Source organism: Scardinius erythrophthalmus (genome assembly GCF_964197995.2).
Source record: "Scardinius erythrophthalmus genome assembly, chromosome: 5".
Lineage (NCBI taxonomy): Eukaryota > Metazoa > Chordata > Actinopteri > Cypriniformes > Leuciscidae > Scardinius > Scardinius erythrophthalmus.
In genome coordinates this window covers 15123442-15144309 of record NC_138225.1, presented here as the reverse complement: position 1 = coordinate 15144309, position 20868 = coordinate 15123442, and the positions used below count along the sequence as shown (strand labels likewise).

The 20868-nt window shown below is 36.6% G+C and overlaps 2 protein-coding genes across 3 annotated transcripts in view; both read left to right on the top strand.

Moving 5' to 3' along the window:
- The window catches only part of stag2a (STAG2 cohesin complex component a), a 31820-nt gene extending 30415 nt beyond the window's left edge, over positions 1-1405 (top strand). For both annotated transcript variants that reach the window (XM_081365621.1, XM_081365622.1), the window contains exon 34: positions 114-1405. In XM_081365621.1, coding sequence (XP_081221747.1) covers positions 114-137 — 24 coding nt within the window. In that variant the 3' untranslated portion in view covers positions 138-1405. The remainder of the gene's footprint in view (positions 1-113) is intronic.
- An 882-nt stretch (positions 1406-2287) lies between these two features.
- cchcr1 (coiled-coil alpha-helical rod protein 1) lies at positions 2288-17410 on the top strand. The gene is made up of 19 exons (XM_081366229.1): positions 2288-2521; positions 3281-3530; positions 3618-3770; positions 3860-3935; positions 4073-4180; positions 4661-4755; positions 4855-4969; positions 5107-5217; positions 5330-5470; positions 6939-7049; positions 8648-8754; positions 11836-11948; positions 12022-12097; positions 14855-14976; positions 15066-15233; positions 15555-15653; positions 15761-15912; positions 16268-16397; positions 16598-17410. The coding sequence occupies exons 1-19, from the start codon at positions 2458-2460 to the stop codon at positions 16723-16725; spliced, it is 2319 nt and encodes a 772-aa protein (XP_081222355.1). The 5' UTR covers positions 2288-2457; the 3' UTR covers positions 16726-17410.
- Positions 17411-20868: the final 3458 nt, after the last annotated feature.

Below are 20868 nucleotides of genomic sequence, written 5' to 3'. Positions count from 1 at the left end.
GAAACCAAAACATTTCTGTTGGAATCTGTGTGACCAACTTGAATGTTATCATTAGAACCTCTTTGCACCTGCAATACTGGGGTTATAAAGCGACTCTGTGTTTTGCCTTCCAGGTTCTTAATGTCTCCATGTTCTGAGATGGGTAAATGAGAGCATCGCTGACATGTTTCTCCTCTTCTGATTTCACTCCATGGACTAAATGCACATGATGGTGCTGTGTATCGTTCCCTCCTGAAAACACACCATAACTTTCCATCTGTACATATAACAGACAAACATTTACAGCATGAGATCAGACTTATCTATTCATGCTTTTTTGTAATGGAGGTTTAAAAATAGCTGTTTTTTGTAACTCCTGGAGGAGTTTTGATTTTTAAGTAATTTTGTAAAGACAATCAGTTGTAAATGACTTTATAAAGAGTGATTGAAATCTAAAATTTATAACTCAACTTTCCTTAAAGGGTTTAGACTTGCAGTGTCTGTTTTTCCCCCAGTACTTCTCTCTCAATGTTTTCGCTTCCCAGAAGTAGGTTAAAGCTCATATTGTGATGATATTCCTCACTTTTATGGTGGTGGTTGGCTGATTTAGAGTTTTTATTGGTCCTCTAAGAGCTCAAAGCAATTATGCTGATTGGCTGACACTTTGAAAGCCTGCCCCTCCCTCAGATTTAAATTCATTTCTGAATATATAGATATAATTTTAAAGGTATTTCTGCACAAAGGGCATTACCCCCTTTTTCAGAGAAAAGCTCTTTCTGTAGAATATATCTAATTTCTTTTTAAAGATTAGAATGAGGTATTATAATATAATGTTATATATCTTAAATACATACATACATATATGTATGTATTATTTTGTTTTACACAAAATGGGTAATGTAATGTGAATCATTGCTGGTTTATATTTAAGTTAATGTTTTTTATGTTTGGTATCCAACCTACTGTTTTATTCACGCTTCATCTGTCCTGAGAGAATCACTGATGTTTTATTCACTTTTATTTTGGAAAAGCTCCACTGTGAAAAATTCTATAATCTTTCCCCTTTGTGTAGTTCATTGAGGTATGGATTCAGGTTGTGTGTTGTTTTTGAGGTTGGGTAGTTTAAATCATGAATGGCTTGTTAATCAGAGCGAATCATGATGATTGTTTTTGTGGTAAGAAATCTTGGTAAATGCAACCATGGTGATTGTAAGCAGGGTAAATGCATTTCTGCGAGGAGCTTTTGTTCAGGATTGGAAAGGAAACGTCTTTTTATATGCATTTCACACATTGTTGGTCATTTGTCCCACTTTGATTTTAATTTCCAGTTCTGCAATGTCTCCTTATTTCCAAAAGTGTGTGAGTGTATGTATTTTAATGTATTGGACTGTACATAAAAACCAAGATGTTTTATTCTAATTTGCAAGATGTCGGTTGTTTCATTTCCTATGTTTATGCATTTATATTTAGATACAAAATAAACCTTCCTGGTCTTTAGCACTGCTTCTTAAATCAGCAACTCCCAGAGAGAAGACTGTTTGCCCAGTCATCAAATGTTACTGAAAGGTTTGTTTAAATTGTATTCTGTTAAATGCTTCATTGAAGAATACTGGAACTCAAAATTAATTCTATTTTTCGTCAATGGTTTTGTGTCATAGATAAAATACAAACAATTGCCATACAAATCACTGTTGCTTCATTGATCTCTTCCTATGAACCATGAATACAACAGTGGCATTTTCTGGGTCATGAACAAGAAGGTCAGTGTTCATCAGTGGCCTAATCAAAGCCTTCATTCACTCAAAGAATCAATGACTGAACAAACACATCCGACCAGAACAAATGAGAGAGATCAGTGTCAAACACCACAGCATAACAAACCTCCACTGAACATGAAGGGTTAGTTTTTTTTTTTTTTTTTTTTTTTTTATGCAGTAAGCATATGCATGTATGTTTTAAATCACTCACACTTCATAAAACCTTAGAAGAATGTTGTGCACCCTGGATGTAAAAAAGTATAGTTTAAATAACTGGTCAGGTTTCAGAAATAAACACGTAGTAGATCATGGTTTGTTCACACTCGGCCCCTCAGTGTCAGCAGATTGTCTTTTTTGGAAATTTCAAATGCAGAAGATGAGAAAAAACAACATTGAAGGTTAATGACAATGATTCAAAGGAGTACCGAGTGTATACATATATCGATTCAAATATTTAGAATTTAAGTAAAAATGGGAATATATTGCATACTAGTATAGTTGATTTAGTTCTTCACGACAGGGGGCGCTGCTGTCGTACCTCGGCTCGCACCGACCGGAAATCTGCCATGACAACTGCACGCGCAGCTTTGAACTCAATGGCGGGGAGGACGTGCACTTTCTAAAATTGTGACGTGAAATATTCATCAAAACATTTCGATTTAATCATTTTAACTACTTTATATGATACCTCTTTTGTAAGACTCGGCTTTTAGTGGTTATTATGGATATGTGGAAAGCAGAGAGGCTTAACGCGCCTGCGGAGTTCATGAAAGCTCCTGACGGAGGTAAACAAATTAAAAATTATCCGAATAATGACCGACATAAACCATATAAACAAACCAAAATGTGCTGGTGCTCTTATATAAATATATATCAATTAATTAATATTTGTGATATTACAATTTATTAAATCAAAATAAGCAGTATATTAGTCTTTACATCAGGGTAACTTATTGACATGACATGCCAGGCAGTGACAGCTGTTTTTCGTGATATGAGAAATTTCATCTAACTTAATTTTAAACAGTATTGTATATTCAAATGAACTCCATAGTCTACATGGACTATTTGTACTTCTAAAAATTCATTTGTCACTCACACCGCAGGACTTTAACGCTATAATAAAGCCTTCAGTTTAACATTTGATACACACATTTCTATGGTCTCTAAAGTATCAATTAAGGTTCAATAAACTTCCATTTCCTTTTGAGGTTTTACAGGGTTAAAGTGAACTGGAAGAAAGCTAAACGGTGGTTAAAAATAACAAACTTGGAAGATAATGAGCAGTTCTGTTGTGTTGTATGCCAGGCAATGGCATCTGTAATAATGTAACGTTAAATGTGAATGTAAAGATAAAAAGACACCCAGATGCTCGGGACACATACTCAAAAGAGAGATTTAGAGGTCAAGTTCTTTCTTTCTTTCTTTCTTTCTTTCTTTCTTTCTTTCTTTCTTTCTTTCTTTCTTTCTTTCTTTCTTTCTTTCTTTCTTTCTTTCTTTCTGTGTTTAGTACAATAATATCAGTCTGTCTGTTTGTCTCCCAGCATCTGTCTGTAACCCTTCTCCTCTGATGACACCTGCTCAGTTTACTGGGGGTCCTGTGCCCCGGCCCACAGCTTCACAGGCCACACCCACCCAAGATCTGCCACAGTCCACACCTTTCAGAGCTCCTCCCCCTTATAAATTCAGTGGGGAGGGGCTCGTCTGGACCGAGACTGATGGAGTGGAAGCATGGCGGCCCGTCCATCATAAACACCAAAGCGAGAAAATGTTACAGCAGCGCTCTGACCACAGGTACACAAAACAACAAGCACTACCCCTGTTGAATCCAGTCTAGTGATTTTAGGGGTCTGTCTAAAAATTCATCTCTCTCTCTGTCAGGTTGCCAGAAGATGAGAGGAGCAGCTCAAAACCTCTGCAGGTGGAAAGGTTAAGAGAAGACAAGGAGATGATGATGATCGAGATGGAGCGTCTGAAAGGAAGAGTAGAGTGTTTGAAAGAGCAGATTAGAGATCAGCAAAGCCAAATAAACAGGTATAATTACTCAAACTGACTGACTGCATGTCTGATACTTTCACTGTGTATGTAGGTTGAAATATGTGTGTGTGTGTGTGTGTCTGCAGACAGTGTATGGAGCGTGATGAGTTACACAGTGAATTAAAGAGTTGCAAGTCTGAACTCAGTATGAGCCAAGACCTGGTAAATACATGGATACACTATTCCCTTATTCTCTGATTTTTCAGAACAGTTTTACGTGTATGTAACATATATGTAGAACGTTTATTTTAGGGTCAGAAAAGCTAGTTTCTCAATACATCTTTATTTTGTGTGTCTAGATTTTGACCTTAAAAAGGGAGTATAAATTTGAATGTCAACGTTTGGAGAAAGAGTTACAGGACTCAAGGCAGGAGATGGGGAGACTGCAACAAAAATTAGAGACACAGGTAAGGCATAATTGACACTAAATTAGGAATGTTTTGTTTCAAGTGCAATGATATTCTGATCAATTAAATGTGTCTTAAAGGAACACTACACACCTTTTTTCCATCTTGCACAGTGGTTCTCCTTTTTAACTTGAAAGGCCCCTGTATTTTCAACACATTATTCAAATGGTCCCCCTCCCCTATGTAGGCTTAGATATTATCTGTATTTATGCAATAATTATGTCAAAATAGTTTGTTGAGATAAATTAATTAATCATTATACTTGGGGTGTTTATATTGGGATTTTCTTAATTTTATTTTTTAATGATTAGTTTTTTTTTAACTTAAATAATTTTAACTTATTAGAATTAGATTGTTTAATATATTAATATGAATTTATTTAAGATCCTGTGAACCTTTTGGAAGTTTTCCTTGGTTGAGAACCACTGCACTAGCGGTTAGGATCTAACTGATCTAACTCTCAACCTCTTTGAATATCAGAACATGATAAATGATGCTGTACAGGAAGCGACCTCACTGAGAACCCAAATACAAGAAGTGATATCAGAGAGAGATGAGCTGAAAAATCAGCTGAGGTGAGTATATAAAAAATAAGTTGCTCATATAACTGTTTCGAAATGACAAATCATTTACAGGTCTGCTAATTTGAATTCGCGTGATTTGTGTTTATGCAGTGTCCTGAACAGCTCATGGCTGGAACAGTCTGAGTGTGTGCAGAAACTACGTACATACATTGGCAGCAACATCACTGAAAGAAAAGAAGATGAAGAGCTTAGACGACAGATACAGGTGCGCACACACACACACACACACATACATGTGCAGTCTACTGAAATGCCATCAGTACATCAGCTTGTGTAAATTGTGGTGATTGCTTTATTATTTCCAGTGACTACATTAATTCTATAATGATTGTGTGTTTATAGCATTTGGAGAAGGAAAAGGAAGCTCTGTCTCTATCTGTCCAGCTACTGAATGTCAGAGTGAATGCATCCAGTGACATTCTATCCATTCAAGAGAAAGAGCTAGGCGAACAGGTAAGATTACACACGCATATAGATATGCGTTAAGTGTTTGAATTGAGTGACCAATGCAGTTTGATTGTTAAGAATTCATTAGTACATTTAGTGATACTTGTTATGTGTGTAGGTGCAGACGGACCCGTTGTACTCTGGCAGTAAGGCTGGGCAGATGTTGAGTGTTTGGAGGCAAAAGGTCTTCATGCTGCTTGTTAAACTGCAGACAAGGGACTTGCAACTCCACACAGAGAAATCACAACTACACAACATGGTAATATAAACAAATTCCCACACACATACATAGTGTACTATCATAGATATTCATTACATAGATAATCATTTGTTAACAAACAATGAGCTCATTGTTTCTGCATTAAATTATTACATTGTTTAAATTAATAATTTTTTAGCTAACTGTGGTTTTGTATATGTACATTTCTGAAATACATAACTTAGACAGTTACCTCTGATAATAGACCTTATGCGCCAGAGAAACAAGGGCGCCGCCATCTTTAGAATATTGTCTTTGAACTTCCGTTTTTGCAGTCACTCTGTATATTTCTATGGCATTGCTGTCCAGGAGTAATTAGCTTTTGAAGTGGATTCACTTAATGTAAAGTTAACGAAAGTTATCATGAGGATTGTAATGTTTAAAGCAGATGTCTTAACAAATGTCAGTAGACCAGGAAGATTTTAGAACGAGCCGTTCATTCATAAATACGCAAGATCGCTGTGAAAATACAGACTGGAAGTCAAAAGACAAGGAGCGCAGTGCTGAAAAGGGGCGGGGCTACATACGGATCACTCTAAATTGTAATGTGGACTCATGCATTTTCTGTAAAGCTGCTTTGAAGTGATGTGTATTGTGAAAAGCGCTATACAACAAAATGTGAATTTAATTGAATATTCATTCCTAACCACTAGTGTCAGCAATTTGTATTTTTGTTTGCCTCCTGAAATTGATTTTCAAAAGTCATTCCTACCTGTTAGATTATATTTTTTCCAACCATAGTGCAAGTCCATATACAGGTCACAACGTTTAACGTCAGTAAGGATTTTATTTTTAAAGAAGTAATACTTTTATTCAGCGAGGATGCATTCATTTAATCAAAAGGCAGAAAATAATTTTACATTGTTACAAAAAAATTCAAATAATTATTTCAAATAAATGCTGTTGTTTTAAACTTTCTATTCATCAAAGAATCCTGAAAATGTATAATGGTTTCGACAAATATTAAGCAGCAACTTTTTAAACAGTGGTGATAATAATAAGAAATGTTTCTTGAGCAGCAAATTAGCATATTAGAATGATTTGTGAAGGATCATGTGACACTGAAGACTGGAGTAATGAGTACTGAAATTTCAGCTTTGCCATCACAGGAATAAATTGTATTTTAAAATATATTATTGAAATTCACAATATTACTGTTTCTACTGTATAGATGTATAAATAGGTGTAGGTGTATAAATGCAGCCTTGATGAGTATAAGAGATTTCTTTAAAAAAAATAAAGAATTGTACCATCCCCAAGCTTTTAACAGTAGTGTGTCAATTAATTGAATCAATCCAAAATAAATTCTCAATCTGTTAAATTATGGCTTATAAAATTATGATTATAAAAATCAAATCAACATCAAAAAGACAAATAGCTGATGTCATTAACACATTTTAAATAATTGTCTGTTTTATCATGTTTCAAGGTGTGAATAATGAATTTATGAATCTGTAAATGTGTGTAGGTATCCTCTCTACAGCAGGAAGTAGAGTGTTTGCAGTCACAGAACAGTGTCCTTCAGCACCACCTAGAGGACAAAACAGCCCAGTTGGAGTTACAGCATGTACAAGCGCAGGTACTCTGTCATACACACATGCACATATGTGACCCTGGACCACAGAACCAACCACATGGGTCAATTTTTTTAACTTAAGATATATACATCACATGAAAGCTGAAGAAATATTCTTTCCATTGATGTATGGTTTATTAGGATAGGACAATATTTGGCCGAGATACAACTATTTGAAAATCTGGAATCTGAGGGTGCAAAAAAATCAAACATTGAGAAAATCGCCTTTAAAGTTGTCCATTTATGTTCGCGATTGTGCTGCATCCACTCACAAAAATAAATGTTTGATATATTTACAGTAGGAAATTTACAAAATATCTTCATGGAACATAATCTTTACTTAATATCCTAATGATTTTTTGCATAAAAGAAAAATCGATAATTTTAATGGATAATTCCAATGGAATAATGGATCTGTGCAGCTCTTAGGATGACAGCAGCCTAATAATAATATTTTTTTCTGATTTGACTTTTGTTGTTTGATTAACATTAATGCCCATGCTTTTAAACGGATAACTTTTGTAACTTTAATTGTAAGGATTAATATGTATTTAATTTATTCAGGGAAGACTTTCCAGTATTATTTTTTTATAATGCTTTTTTAATAATTTTTATAAGACTTTCCCCTATTCAATTTCTTCAGTATTCAAGTATTCATACGTTTTATTTCATGCTTCAGAAAAGGGAACATAGTGAGCATTGATGCTCCTTGGTTTTCACAGTGCATTGTGGGACTTTTTTAGGCAGCGAGCATTTCAGTGCACTGGAAGAATTTTTACAATTGAGACAGCCCTTAAAATGGCCAACTCCCTGATCAGTGCCCTGAGCTGATTGAGACACTCACAATTTCATTAGAATCACGTTCAGAACGAGATTTTCTAGCTGATGAACGATAAAAACATTGACAGCCAATCAGAATCCTTCCTGCTTTAAAGCACAAGCATTTGAAGTGGCAGATGACATAACAAACAATGATATCCTCCACTAGTGTGGATGCTAATAGAGTAGTTATTGTTCTCTTTATAGTTATCGTTCTTGGTGTGAAACAGGCCTTAAAGTCTGCGCTGATGCCATCTGTTTTGCTGTCATTCATATTGGGTTTCTGGACTCAATATATACATTTTCACAATGTTACAAGTGTTCTAACCAGGTATGGTGTGATAAAGGGTTTACTACATTCCAGGTCTTCCAGGTCATGTGATTGCTTTGTGTGAGAAACAGATTGAAATTTAAGGGGTTACTCACTAAATATCTTAAGCCTAGCTCATTGATATTCACATGATCATTTCAGCATCAGCTTTTGAACTTTCTCTCTTACCCTCATGAGCTCATCTCTTTCTGCCTTCTTATCTTTGCTTTTTAACAGCCTGAGCAGGTTGGATTGAGCTTAGGGAGGTTTAAGCTTGTTCAGCATTGACTCACTGAAGATCTGCTATTTTAGCATCACGTTGTTCATCTGTGATTACTCACTGCATGCAGAGCAGCTGTCCAGCTGATCAGCTGTGTTGCACGGTGACAGCACCAAAACTTTTCTTCTGTAGCGCCTACAGGCAAGTGTGTCTTTCTGAAAGCCTGTGTGCTTGCTTTTTGTGTGTGTTCAGGGAATACAGCAACAGTTGGATGGAGCTCTACAGGAGAATGCTCAGCTGAAAGAGCACAATAAGAGCACAGAGGGATCACTGAATGATATCAGTGGAACTGCACACAGGTAGCACACACAATCACACCCCTTGAGCTTTCTCTGTTTCAATAAGGGCTTCAACCTTGTCAGAATGTTTACTATCTTAAGGCCCGTACACACCGGGACGAATATCGGCGTGCGTTATTCGCCAGCGTTTTGCAACGCGTTTTTTGTGTTCACACCCAAGCGATTTTCGCTGACGATGAGCCGAGTGAACATGCAAATTCATTCCCTGACATTAGATGGCGCTTAATACCACTCCATAACAGTTCTCTTTTATCAAGATTTTTGTAGAAAATCGAGAAAAACGAGACCAGCAGCTCTACATTCATCTTGCCTTGCATCTTCCTCGTCTTTCTTCCCGGCAGTGTTTAGACGCTACTCGGCATATATCTTCTTCGCCGTTACATATGTGTGCTCGGCAAGACCGTTTTGTGTTTGGGCGCCCCCAAGTTGTGTTTTACTGTAACTTCAGAAGCTCCAGACACATGAGCAAAAGCGCCAATCTCATTGGTCGGATAGTTTTTGACGCAATGCGTCAAACCAAAAAAACGAACCCGAGGCGTTTTTTTAAAAATGACACTTTTACGCGTGCCGTTTTTCGCGTCGGTGTGCACACTCACATTGGCGCCCTTTGTTTAGTTACGAGGCATTAAACGTCGGCGAATATCGCGCGCGAAATTCGTCCCGGTGTGAACAGGCCTTAACTGTCCGTCAGAAATCTGCTGTATTTACAATAATGCTTTTTCTCAAATACTTGAGAGGCATGCTCCTGTTAAAACTAGACTGGTTCCATCTACTCGTGCTTCACCCTGGTTCACTCCTGAACTTCGAACGATGAAAACTGAGGGTCGCCGCCTAGAAAGACTATACAGGAAAACTGGACTCATTGTGCACTCTCTGGCTTTTAAAGAACATTTGCTCAACTACCGTACAGTCCTCAACGATGCAAGATCCTCTTATTTCTCCTCTACCTTTAGGAATTCGAACAAACTCACTAATCCACCACAACATGTTATTTTGGGCTCTGGGGTGCTTGTGAATAGCTTTTCCCAATTCTTTTCAGACAAATTGAAGTCAATCACTGAATCCATCACCAAAGACACCCCTCATACAAGTGACTCAAATGTTCATGTGATGTTATCTGATTCAGCTCACTCAACAAACTCTCTCTCTGCTTTTACTCCGACTACTCCTGCTGCCATAAGTGATCTAATTGTGAAGTCTAATTCCACATGCTGCTGGCTTGATCCTACACCTTCTGTTTTGCTTAAGATGTGTGTCTTCGAGGTTGCACCCTTCATAACACATATGATAAACTGTAGTTTGGCTTCCGCCATTGTCCAAGCAGGATTAAAAATGGCTGCAGTGACCCCCATTCTTAAAAAACAGGCCTTGACCATCTAAACATGGACAATTACAGGCCAATATTTAATTGAACATTCTTAAGCAAAATCCTTGAAAAGGTTGTGGCTTCGCAAGTGCGATCATATTTAGATGTTAATGGTCTTTTTGAACCTTTTCAGTCAAGATTTCGCCCATCTCATAGCACTGAAACTGCTCTTCTTCGGGTGGTTAACAACATTCTTTTGTCCATGGATTCAGGGTAAATAAACATCTTGATGCTTCTCGATCTAAGCGCTGCATTTGACACAGTCTGCCATGAAATACTGATCTCTCGGCTTTCTGATATCGGCATCACTGGTTCCGCTCTTTCCTGGCTCATTTCTTACATCAGCGACAAAAAGTACTATATCACCATACAAGGGTATAGATCTGCCACTGCTTTGCTTACACAGGGTGTTCCTCAAGGTTCAGTTCTTGGCCCACTGTTGTTTATCATCTATATATATCCACTTTAAAAACTCTTTTTTCCATCTTTGTAATATTGCACTTCTTTGATCTTCTCTCAATTTAGCTGATGCTGAAACCTTAATTCATGCATTAATCACATCACGTCTGGATTATTGCAATGCTCTATTTCTTGGTCTGCCCAAAAACGTATTGCAAGATTACAGTATGTTCAAAACTCAGCAGAGAGTTCTCACCTCCACCAGGTGTTCTGCTCACATTACTCCTTTGCTTCATGACCTTCACTGGCTACCCGTGGCATCACATATTCACTTTAAGGTATTAATTCTAACGTTTAAGGCATTAAATGGTCTTGCATCTCCATATCTGTCTGATCTGCTTTACTCAACCTCCCTGCCCGGTTCCTTAGATCAGCTGAACTTGGTTTATTGTCCATCCCTCGTTTCCGGTTGTCTACTGTAGGTGAAAGGTCATTTAGTGTCAATGCTCCTAAATTATGGAATTCACTACCCCTTACACTTCGTAATATCTCATCTATGGCTACATTCAAAACTCAGCTAAAACATATCTATTTAACATGTATTTTGGATAATGTGACTATATGTGTCCTTATGTGATTGTAATGTGTGTGCGGGTGTGTTAATGTATTGTAATGTACAATGTAAAGCGACCTTGAGCTACGGAAAGACGCTATATGTAACCCTAGACCACAAAACCAGTCACATGGGTAAATTATTTGAAATTGAGATTTATACAGCATATGAAAACTGATTAAATAAGCTTTCAATTGATGTATGGTTTGTTAGGATAGGGCAATATTTGGCCAAGATACAACTATTTAAAAATCTGGAATCTGAGGGTACAAATAAATCGAAACATTGAGAAAATTGCCTTTAAAGTTGTCCATTTATGTTCGCGATTGTGGTGCATTCACTCACAAAAATAAATGTTTTACATATTTACGGTTGGACATTTACTAAATATCTTCATGTAACATAATCTTTACTTAATATCCTAATGATTTTTGACATAAAATAAAAAACGATAATTTTGACCCATACATTCTATTGTTGGCTATTGCCACAAATATACCCGTGCGACATGTGACTGGTTTTGTGATCCAGGGTCACATATAAATAAAACTACTACTTCTTCTTCTTCTTCTTCTAAACACCAACATGACTGTTGTGATTAGATTAAAGCTGACTGTTCCTCTGACCAAACCCCTGAAGTCCGCTCATCCATAAACATCTGCCTCTCTCTGTGTTATCTTTCTCTCTCTGTCTCTGTCATCAGGGTGATGTCAGCCATAGAGATGAAGGCAGGTCAGATGGAAGCAGTTCAGTCCAGTGTAAGTCAGCTGAACCAGAGACTCGCCTTTGCTGCCAAACGTCTGGACACAGTACATGGTGAGATTGTCATCTGTGTGTGAGCGTGTGCAAGTGCGTTTCACTTTTAATAACGTGTGTTGTTTGTCTGCAGGGCTGCTGTTGAGGAAAGAAGCTCTGTGGAGAACCAAGAAAGCTACAAGATCTCAAGAGCCGGCAGTGTCAGAGAGGTAGAGAATCATGGGAAAGATTTAGAGACATTATTATTCAATGTCAATTTTGAGTAGTTATTTTGTTTTAAGGTGACTTCACCGTTGATTGTTGGAAAAGCCAGAAAAGATCCTTGAGTTTCAGAAGTCATAATACAGTATATGGGTAGTTGACAAATGGCCAAGAAAAAGTACTTTTTTTGGAAAACATAACTTTTTAAGAAAAAATACATATATTTATGGAGTATGAAAACTGCAGTTTCAGAAAATAGTAGTGGTCACTCATTTTGTCAGTGACTTACCATATTTTTTTCACATTTTCACTCAACAGTACTGTAAATGTGTCCTATGGTGTGACATTTAAAAAGTACTAAGAAATTATATTAAATAACATAAAAAAATACTTGAGACAGAATTGTTCACATTATTAAAACATTATTTTCTTAAAGTGATATTTATTTTACATGAAAGTACTAATTAGAATCATTTTCACCATGAATAGATGAACCTGATAAACTTTTCCCTACGAATGTCAATAAAACTTTTTCGCCAACCTTACAAAACTGTTTGAAATTGTACCTATTTAAGAGGAGATATTATTGTAACTCCCCTAATGCCAAACTTGACTCTTTTTTTTAAAGATATTTTAAAATAAGTATATTTTTCTGTTGTTTTATGTTTGTCATACCATAGGACAAAACTTCACACTAAAGGACAAAGATAGTCATTGCATAAAAAGAGTCAGAATATATAGTGTTTATTGTAACAATAATAAAGGAGGACATTTGTTTTTTTGTTGAAACTTTATATATTCGGTTTAAAAGCTTCTTAAGGAGGTCTTGTCCTATTGTGTGACATCTGTGTCCTATGGTGTGACAGGCCAAAGTGTCACACCAAAGGACATTTCCTGTGACATTTCCTGTCACACCAAAGGACATTTGAGCTTTTGTGGCAGTTAATAACCATGCTAATACTAGCTGAACTGTTAATAGCAATTGGCATGATACATTTGCATAATATTACATAGTTCTGCTGTTAAAAATACAAATTTGAATTAAAAAATTAAATTTAGGGGTGTCACACTAAAGGACAAAAAACTGAAAACATAGACTACGTTTACAAGCTGTCAATATTCGTGTTATGGTCGGGTTAAGGTCACTATTTGGGTTTCTGAAACATTCGGAATTACCCGTTTACATGCGTGAGTAGAGAGAGTTACTCCTGTATACATGGAATTGGCAATATCCCGATGTAAACGGCGACGCACAGTTAGCGTCTTGACGTACGGACAACCTTAAGACGCAATATGCGTCATTTCCGATTCTTCTTCCTGTATCCAAAGACAACAACAACAGCAGCAGCAGCACGCGGATAATGAATAGTTCGGGGCAGATAGCGATCGCCTTTGTTTGCGCTTTCCTCCTCGCTCCAAAAGTGTGGTGCTGTTCTGTCATTCTATATAGATCAGTGGTCTCGCCATGTTTACCTCTACTTCTTGTTTACTTCCGGTATACTGCACGCAGGTTTTTTTATGCGCCGTCTCTACTCAAAAGACCAAGATTCCTTGCGAATAGAATCGGGTTTTTGCCGGTGTTTACATGGCCGTATTGCTAATATCCCGGTTTTGAACAGGTTATTGGCTGCATGTAAACGTAGTCATAGTTAAATATTTGAACAATTCTGAGAGAAATACTTGCCATGTGCACTGCTTCATAAGGGTCTTCAGTCACATGACCTTGAATGGGGTCTTTCAACTAAATTTGAAATTTAGTTTATTGCATAACACCAAAGGACTTTTTTTTCTATGACAAACTTTATGAAATTCCTACACTTTTAGAAATGTATGTATAGGAAAAGTGATGGCCACTTAGTGAAATAGACACTTGCACAATTATGCCAGGAGTGTTCATTAAGATGTTTAAACATTATTTTCTATGTTTATGAAATAATGTTGTCTACCGTCACCCCATAGGATGATTTTGAGATTTGGCTCAAAGTTGTAAAAAAAAAAAAAAAAACCTCAGGTATTAAAACAACAAATTCATGTAAAACAAGAAAATGTTTAACCATTTATAGTATTCTAAATGTTAAAAATGTGAAATAAATTATTTTTTATCTTCTGTGATGGTGAAAAAGCCACGTCACGTCAACTACCCATATATATATATATATATATATATATAGAGAGAGAGAGAGAGAGAGAGAGTATATTTTAAATTACCCGAAACACATCAGTTGTATGATGTTTTAGACATTTTATCCCACGATTCATAATAATATTCGCACAATAATAGTTTTTGCATGTTGTTGTTGTCGTCAATGATATAATAATATGTTTATAATAATAATTATTATTATTACCCTAACCTTTTGCCAGTGTGACAGATAATCCAGAAATTATATCAGCATTTGTTTTTTCTACCTTTTCTTTATAATAATAATAATAATAATAATTATGATAAGAATACAAATTGTTGTTACTACTACTACTTTAACCTTCTATTTCCAATGTGAGAAATAAGCAAAATAACATCAGCCTTTTCTTTATATTTATCTTTTAATATTAATTGATCAGTCTGGTAAGAAAACCGGTTTTCCACATTTGTCTAAACTAAACATGCAAGAGATTGTGTGATGACAATATAGTATACAACTTTTTTTGAAATGTTAATCATTGCATAATGTGTACAGCTTCACCTGCAATTATTTTAGTAGTAAACTGTGTATAATAAGCAATATGCTAGTGTTCCGTTCTGTCATCTTCTCTCTGTGTTGCAGCTTTATTAAGAGTCTCCAGGCTGAGGTGGCATTGTTGAGTGCAGACAGGGACAAACTCACACAAGAGCTCAAACGTACACCAGACCTCATCCAGGCCTCCCTGTCCGAACTACAGCAGCAGCGTATGTACACAAACCCCGGCCTAACACTGAATGTTTATAGAGTGGATTAAAGAAAGGAGCCCTAACTGTGTGTTGTATGCACATTACAGGAGAGAGAGAGCTGAGCCACCTGAGGGAAGCTCTGTCACGCAGCAGAGAGGAGTTGGAGGCATCAGAAATAATGCGAATGGAGATTCAGGGACAATGTGAAGAGCATGAGGGGACCATTGGGGAGCTCCGTGCTGAGGCCCAGAGACTACAGCAGCAGTGTGACTCAGGTGTGTGAAAAACAGTGTGTGAGTGGAGCAATGGTAATTTCCCCTCCCCACACAGAGCATTCTGTATTCACTCCACAAATTCCATCTTTCTTCAATTCTCATTGCTAATAGTCTATTAACACTGTGCTTAACACACGGTGAATTCTGCTGACATCAATTGCTCGTTGCTCCAGGCAAAATCATGCAGCTCTGCTTCCACTCTGCTCACATACTCTAATTATGAATCATTTGTGCTTCTTTATATCCATGCAATATTTACAAAGTGTACAACATCTAACGGTACAGTTGCTTATTTTTTTGAAGATGTGTATGTTTGTGCAGTTTTACAAAAGGTATCAGAAGCTGAGAGTGTGTGTGCAGAGAAGCTCAGGGACAAGGAGGCTCAACTCAACACAGCAAGGAGAGAGCACACAAAAGCAGGTATACATATATAGTTTGCATACAAATGTTATGTTATATTTTTCTGAATAATGCTCTGAGTGTCTGCACAGAACTGAACACACACGGTCTGTTTTATATGTGTGTAGTTGTAGCTTTGCGACAGGTTCAGAGGCAGGTGGAGAGAGAGAAAGAACAGATGAAAGAAGGAGAGAGAGAGAGAACAGAACACACACTCAAACAGATCACACATCTGCAGAAACAGCTAAAAAACAAGGACAAAGACTGCAACCTTCTCCTAGTGAGTCATATACACACACACACGCGGACACACACACATACTCACATACTCATCTATTCTCTCTAAGGGGGAATCAGTGGCAGTCCTGGCTCACTTGGTGCTCATCGCAAGTTTTATAATCAAACTTGAAGCTTTAAATTTACTATCCAAATATTTACAGCTAATTTCAGAACAAATTTTGCTGAGAAAAAAAAAACACATGAGAGTAACATAAGGTGTGATATTTTGTTTTAACTTGTCAAAAATGCAAAAAAAAATGTGGAAGTCGTATTTAAATCCACTTGGTTCAAATATCTAAATGTGGGTTTTAGATTTGTTTCTGTTTTCCTTGCCTCATAGTGTTTTGTGTGTGCAGGCAGTGGTTCAGGAACAGGGTTTGATGAATGAGTATAAAAGACTGAGAAGATCAGCAATTCAGACAACCGATGCTCTGAAAGAAAAACATAATCTTCAGTCTGAGTGCAGCAATCCTCCAACACCTGAACGTAAGCATACACTGACACTCACGTATGCAGTTGGGTTTTAATGCTTTTTTGCACATGATATGTATTTTTTTTTTATAATATTGTAAAATCTTTGATTATTTTATTTGTTCATTCATACATTGATTCATTCATTTATTTTGCTTTGTCTACTCAATGTTCTTTCACACTTGACTTGGTTCCTCATCCTGCTTCTCTCTCAGGTCTGCTGGGGGCACTGCAGGCTCTTAGTGCCGCAGTGATGGGCAGCTCAGAGGAAGAGGATGATGAGGAGAGTCAGGCCTTCACTGTGACACAAACACCCTCTTGTGCTGACACACATAAAGAATAGCGCTGAACACACCAATCAATCTCTCTCTCTCTCTCTCTCTCACACACACACACACACACACGCTGTCTTTCCAATCCCTCTCATGGGATTCGATGTCTGTTTTTATAATTTAATAAAAGAGTTATTTGTAAAATTAGACTTGCAGATCTTCAGTTAATGTCAGATGGCTTGCAAAAATACACATTTCTGTCAGTGCCTTTACAACAATTATTATTAGTTATTGGTTTTTATTTCTGATTTGTTTGCAGTTATCCCATAGATCAGGGATATGGAAATGAGAATGAGAGAAACGAGAAGCTGCCATTGGTCAAGAAAAATAATACAGTGTGTGAGATGTCACTAAACCTCCTGTCATTTCATAGAATAACTTATTTGTTATTTAGCAGGCCCTTTTTTCCAGAGCAGCTCAACAATTTAAAATAATATTTTTCTATTTGATTTTTTTTATTTTTTTTATTTTTTAAATGTAATTTATTCCTGTGATGGAAAAGCTGACGTTTTAGCAGCCATTACTCCAGTCTTCAGTGTCAAATGATCCTTCAGAAATGATGTGCTGGTTTAGTGCTCAAGTAACGTTTCATATTATTATCATTGTTAAAACAGTTAGGCAGCTTAATATTTTTGTCAAAATTGTGCTACATTTTTTTTTTTCAGGATTCTTTGATGAATAAAAATAGTAATAGTCAAAGTCAACTTTATTGTCATTTTTAGAACCTTGCATGGCAATTGTTAAAAACGAAACAGTTCCTTCAGGGAACAACAGTAACACATTCATGAAGACTAAGAAAAGACAACAGTAATGTAAACAATAGATATACAAAAAGATGGACAGTAAATTACACAAATAAATAAAGCAATATATATTAAGTGTAGCAGCACTGAGGTACGAGTATATTTAAATAAAAAAATATGTATATTATAATGGGGGTATGGTCACAATCTTTTGGCGGGTTGAGATGTGGTTAGATAACATTATAAATGTTGTTACTGTCACTTTTGATCAATTTTGTGCATCCTTGCTAAATATAAATATTAATTTCTTTAAAAAAATTAAGTGCCCTCCTCCCCCCGCCCCCAAACTCCCAAAATGAAGTGGCTTACTGGCCCCCCAAACATTTGAGTGGTATTGCAAATATGAAGAAATGTAAGATAGAACAAAGCATAAGATATTTTTTACCCAATAGTTTAATGGGGTTGCCCAGATTTGATATCTTAAATTTTACGTTTGAAAAATAATGATCATACATTGAATGAAGATTAATTAAAGAGTCAACATGAAATCAAAATTAGACTTATTGAGAAATTATTTGGTGATTTTTTTTTTTTTTCACTTTTTTTTTTTTTAATTTAGTAGTGGCTTTGTAATCTTTCATCAAAACATAACTTGCTCCACCTCTGACTGTCCTTTTTGGCTTGTCATTCAACCCTTCTCCTTCAGCCACCTGGCTCCATTCTGGTATGAAATGCCCATTTTTCATTGTCCTATTAATGAAATCCTCACGCCAACACTCTCTTCTCTTGTGAGTAGTCGTTTCATTATTATAGGAAAATGGGCTGTGAACATTGTTTCATGTTGACTTTAATAGCTTTTTCTGCAGAACCTGTAAATAATGTGTGTGTGTGTTAAACCACTTTGTCCTTCCTGTCATTTCCTTGATATGTTCTTGAATGGATACACTCCTTCGCTTTTAGAGCATAGAGTGTATCTATTAAAATTTAAACTCACCTCCAGAGAACTTTTGAGTAACGTTACTGCTTGTATTTCAGCCTGTGCTGAAGAGAGAAAGGCATCACTCACTGTCACTGACTGCTTCATACAGTACATATATGCCTAGTTTAACATGTATGTCTGTATTTTTCTGTTTTGGAACACATGGCATTCTTTCTATGGCATTCACTATCTACTGGTGATGTTTGGGATGTAGTGTCCAATAATGGGCTTTAATACAGGTTACTGAGAGGCCTTAAAAATCCCAGTTTGTGACTCCATTTAAGGAGAAATAAAGAGTGGAGTGTCTAAAAGTGACAAGTAAATGATGTAGTATTGAAAGAAGTGAGTATGACTATTGAGTGGGTGATTTGTATGCTTTAAAGGGAAAAGCCTCTTTGATGATACATTTTTTTTTCTTTCTTTTTTTTTTTTAATCCAGTGCCTCTCTATTAGTCGTTTTTTGGGGGGACTCCTGCATATCAGTCAGAGTTTGTCATAAGACATGGCTAATGTGTTAATGGACGTCGAATAGAGTGCTACATAATTTTATATGCCAATTGGAATTTGCATCACACAAAAAGCCAATAGCATTTTTCCATTGGCTTTTGGATTATATACTAACTTTTATCATTTTTACACATTTTGTTCAGCAAGATAATCTTCACACATGAACGCAACTTTTTTTTTTAAAAAGAAGTAAAAAGCTTAAGGCTATAAATGAACTAGTAACTTCACAATGGCTCGAGTCATGACTTTTGAGTTCGGATAGTTTGCAAGAGCGTGAGCATAAACACGAGGAAGCTGTATAAGCAAAGTAGTGAGTAGATGAGTTTTTCTGTTCTGTGTGATGATGTTTAATTTCCCAACAACCTCTATAATCCCATTTAGAAACTTTACAGCAACCGCCTTTTGAACCCTCTGGTGCTCTTCGCGTGTCAGTCAAAAATGACAAAAAAATGTATTTCAATTAAATGAATGTACTATATTTTAGTTCAATAATGTTTTTTATTTAATATTTTGTATTTTTAGGGGATTTTATGGTACTAAATTATATTTACGCTGCATTTACAATCCATTTATTCACTTTTTGAGCTTTGAACTCTTTTTTTTAACTTAATTTTTATATGAAATATATATTTTCAAAAACACGTTTTATTCTAAAACTGCAAGAAAATCAAAGCCATAAATATAAACAAGTTGTGTTCCAAATTTGAGTTTGATACCTCAAAAAATTAGCTTTCAGTAAGATTTTGTTTGGCCGCATGACCAAAAATTTTCACTAGATGAAATTCGTCTCCCATTCATTTTCAATGCGGCCATTTTTTGTGTGTGTGTTCATATAGCAAGTGCCAAAACCTTTACCATGTTTCGTACCATTCTGAATTTTCTGAATTCTGAAAAAAACAAAAAGTACAAATTTTCAAAAATGACCCAAGAGCACCAGAGGGTTGACGCATAACAGACTAGAAAAATAATAATAAAGTGGGATATTAGTGATGTATTTTATTCCAAAGAATAAAACACGAAACTATCTTGAGCTTGTGTTAACCACAGGCCCTATTTCAGCCATTTAATCAAAAACCCATTAGTTTTAGGACTCATTCCTGCAGCACTCTAGGGAGACTGAGATACCTATTTCTGTCCAGATGGTTTAGCTACACCGTACCAGGAGGGACAAACCGGGTCACTCTAACCAGCCAAACCGTGACCTCTTGGTTGCATCACTTCTCTTCCGATTCGTGACGTTACTGAGTCTTTGTCTTATGCTCAAACTTTTCATTTTCCCTCAAGACACGTACTCTACATTTCCCTCAATGAAAAGTGACGTTGCTCATGTAACCATTTTGCAGAACTGCAGCTGGCCTGTGTGCTTGTCCTAAAGCACAAACAGCTGCCATACAAGATTTGAATATATGGATATGTACTGAACGCATGGAAGTGTGTGCAGCAGTAATAGGTGGTATGACCTACCGCTGCAGCCATATCAGAACCTCAATGAAGGGAGATTCATGGACGTCATGCGTGACTGTAAATAACTTATCGGTAATGTCACAAGGTCTTTGTGTGATCGCTATAGATCCCAGCCATGGAAACTGTCCATAACCTTATATCTGAGTCTGACCTCGACTACAGAAACCATGGGGCATAATTCAGCTTGACAAACACATACACACGCGCACACTCCTTCTTCCACACACACTTTTTGCTCTTTTGGTGGGCGCGTTGCAGTTGGGGTTCAGGCCTCTAGCAGATGGACAGTGAGAGCTGCTGACAGGGCATATTTGCGTGAGCAACACAAGGACAGGGAGAACGGTTTCCTAAGGGAACTTAGAGGACGGACACACAGATGAATGTGCAGGAATGATAGAGCCCCAAGGGGGTTAAGAGGGGGAACTTAATGATGGATGAGGCTTTTACTTCCTCTGATATCT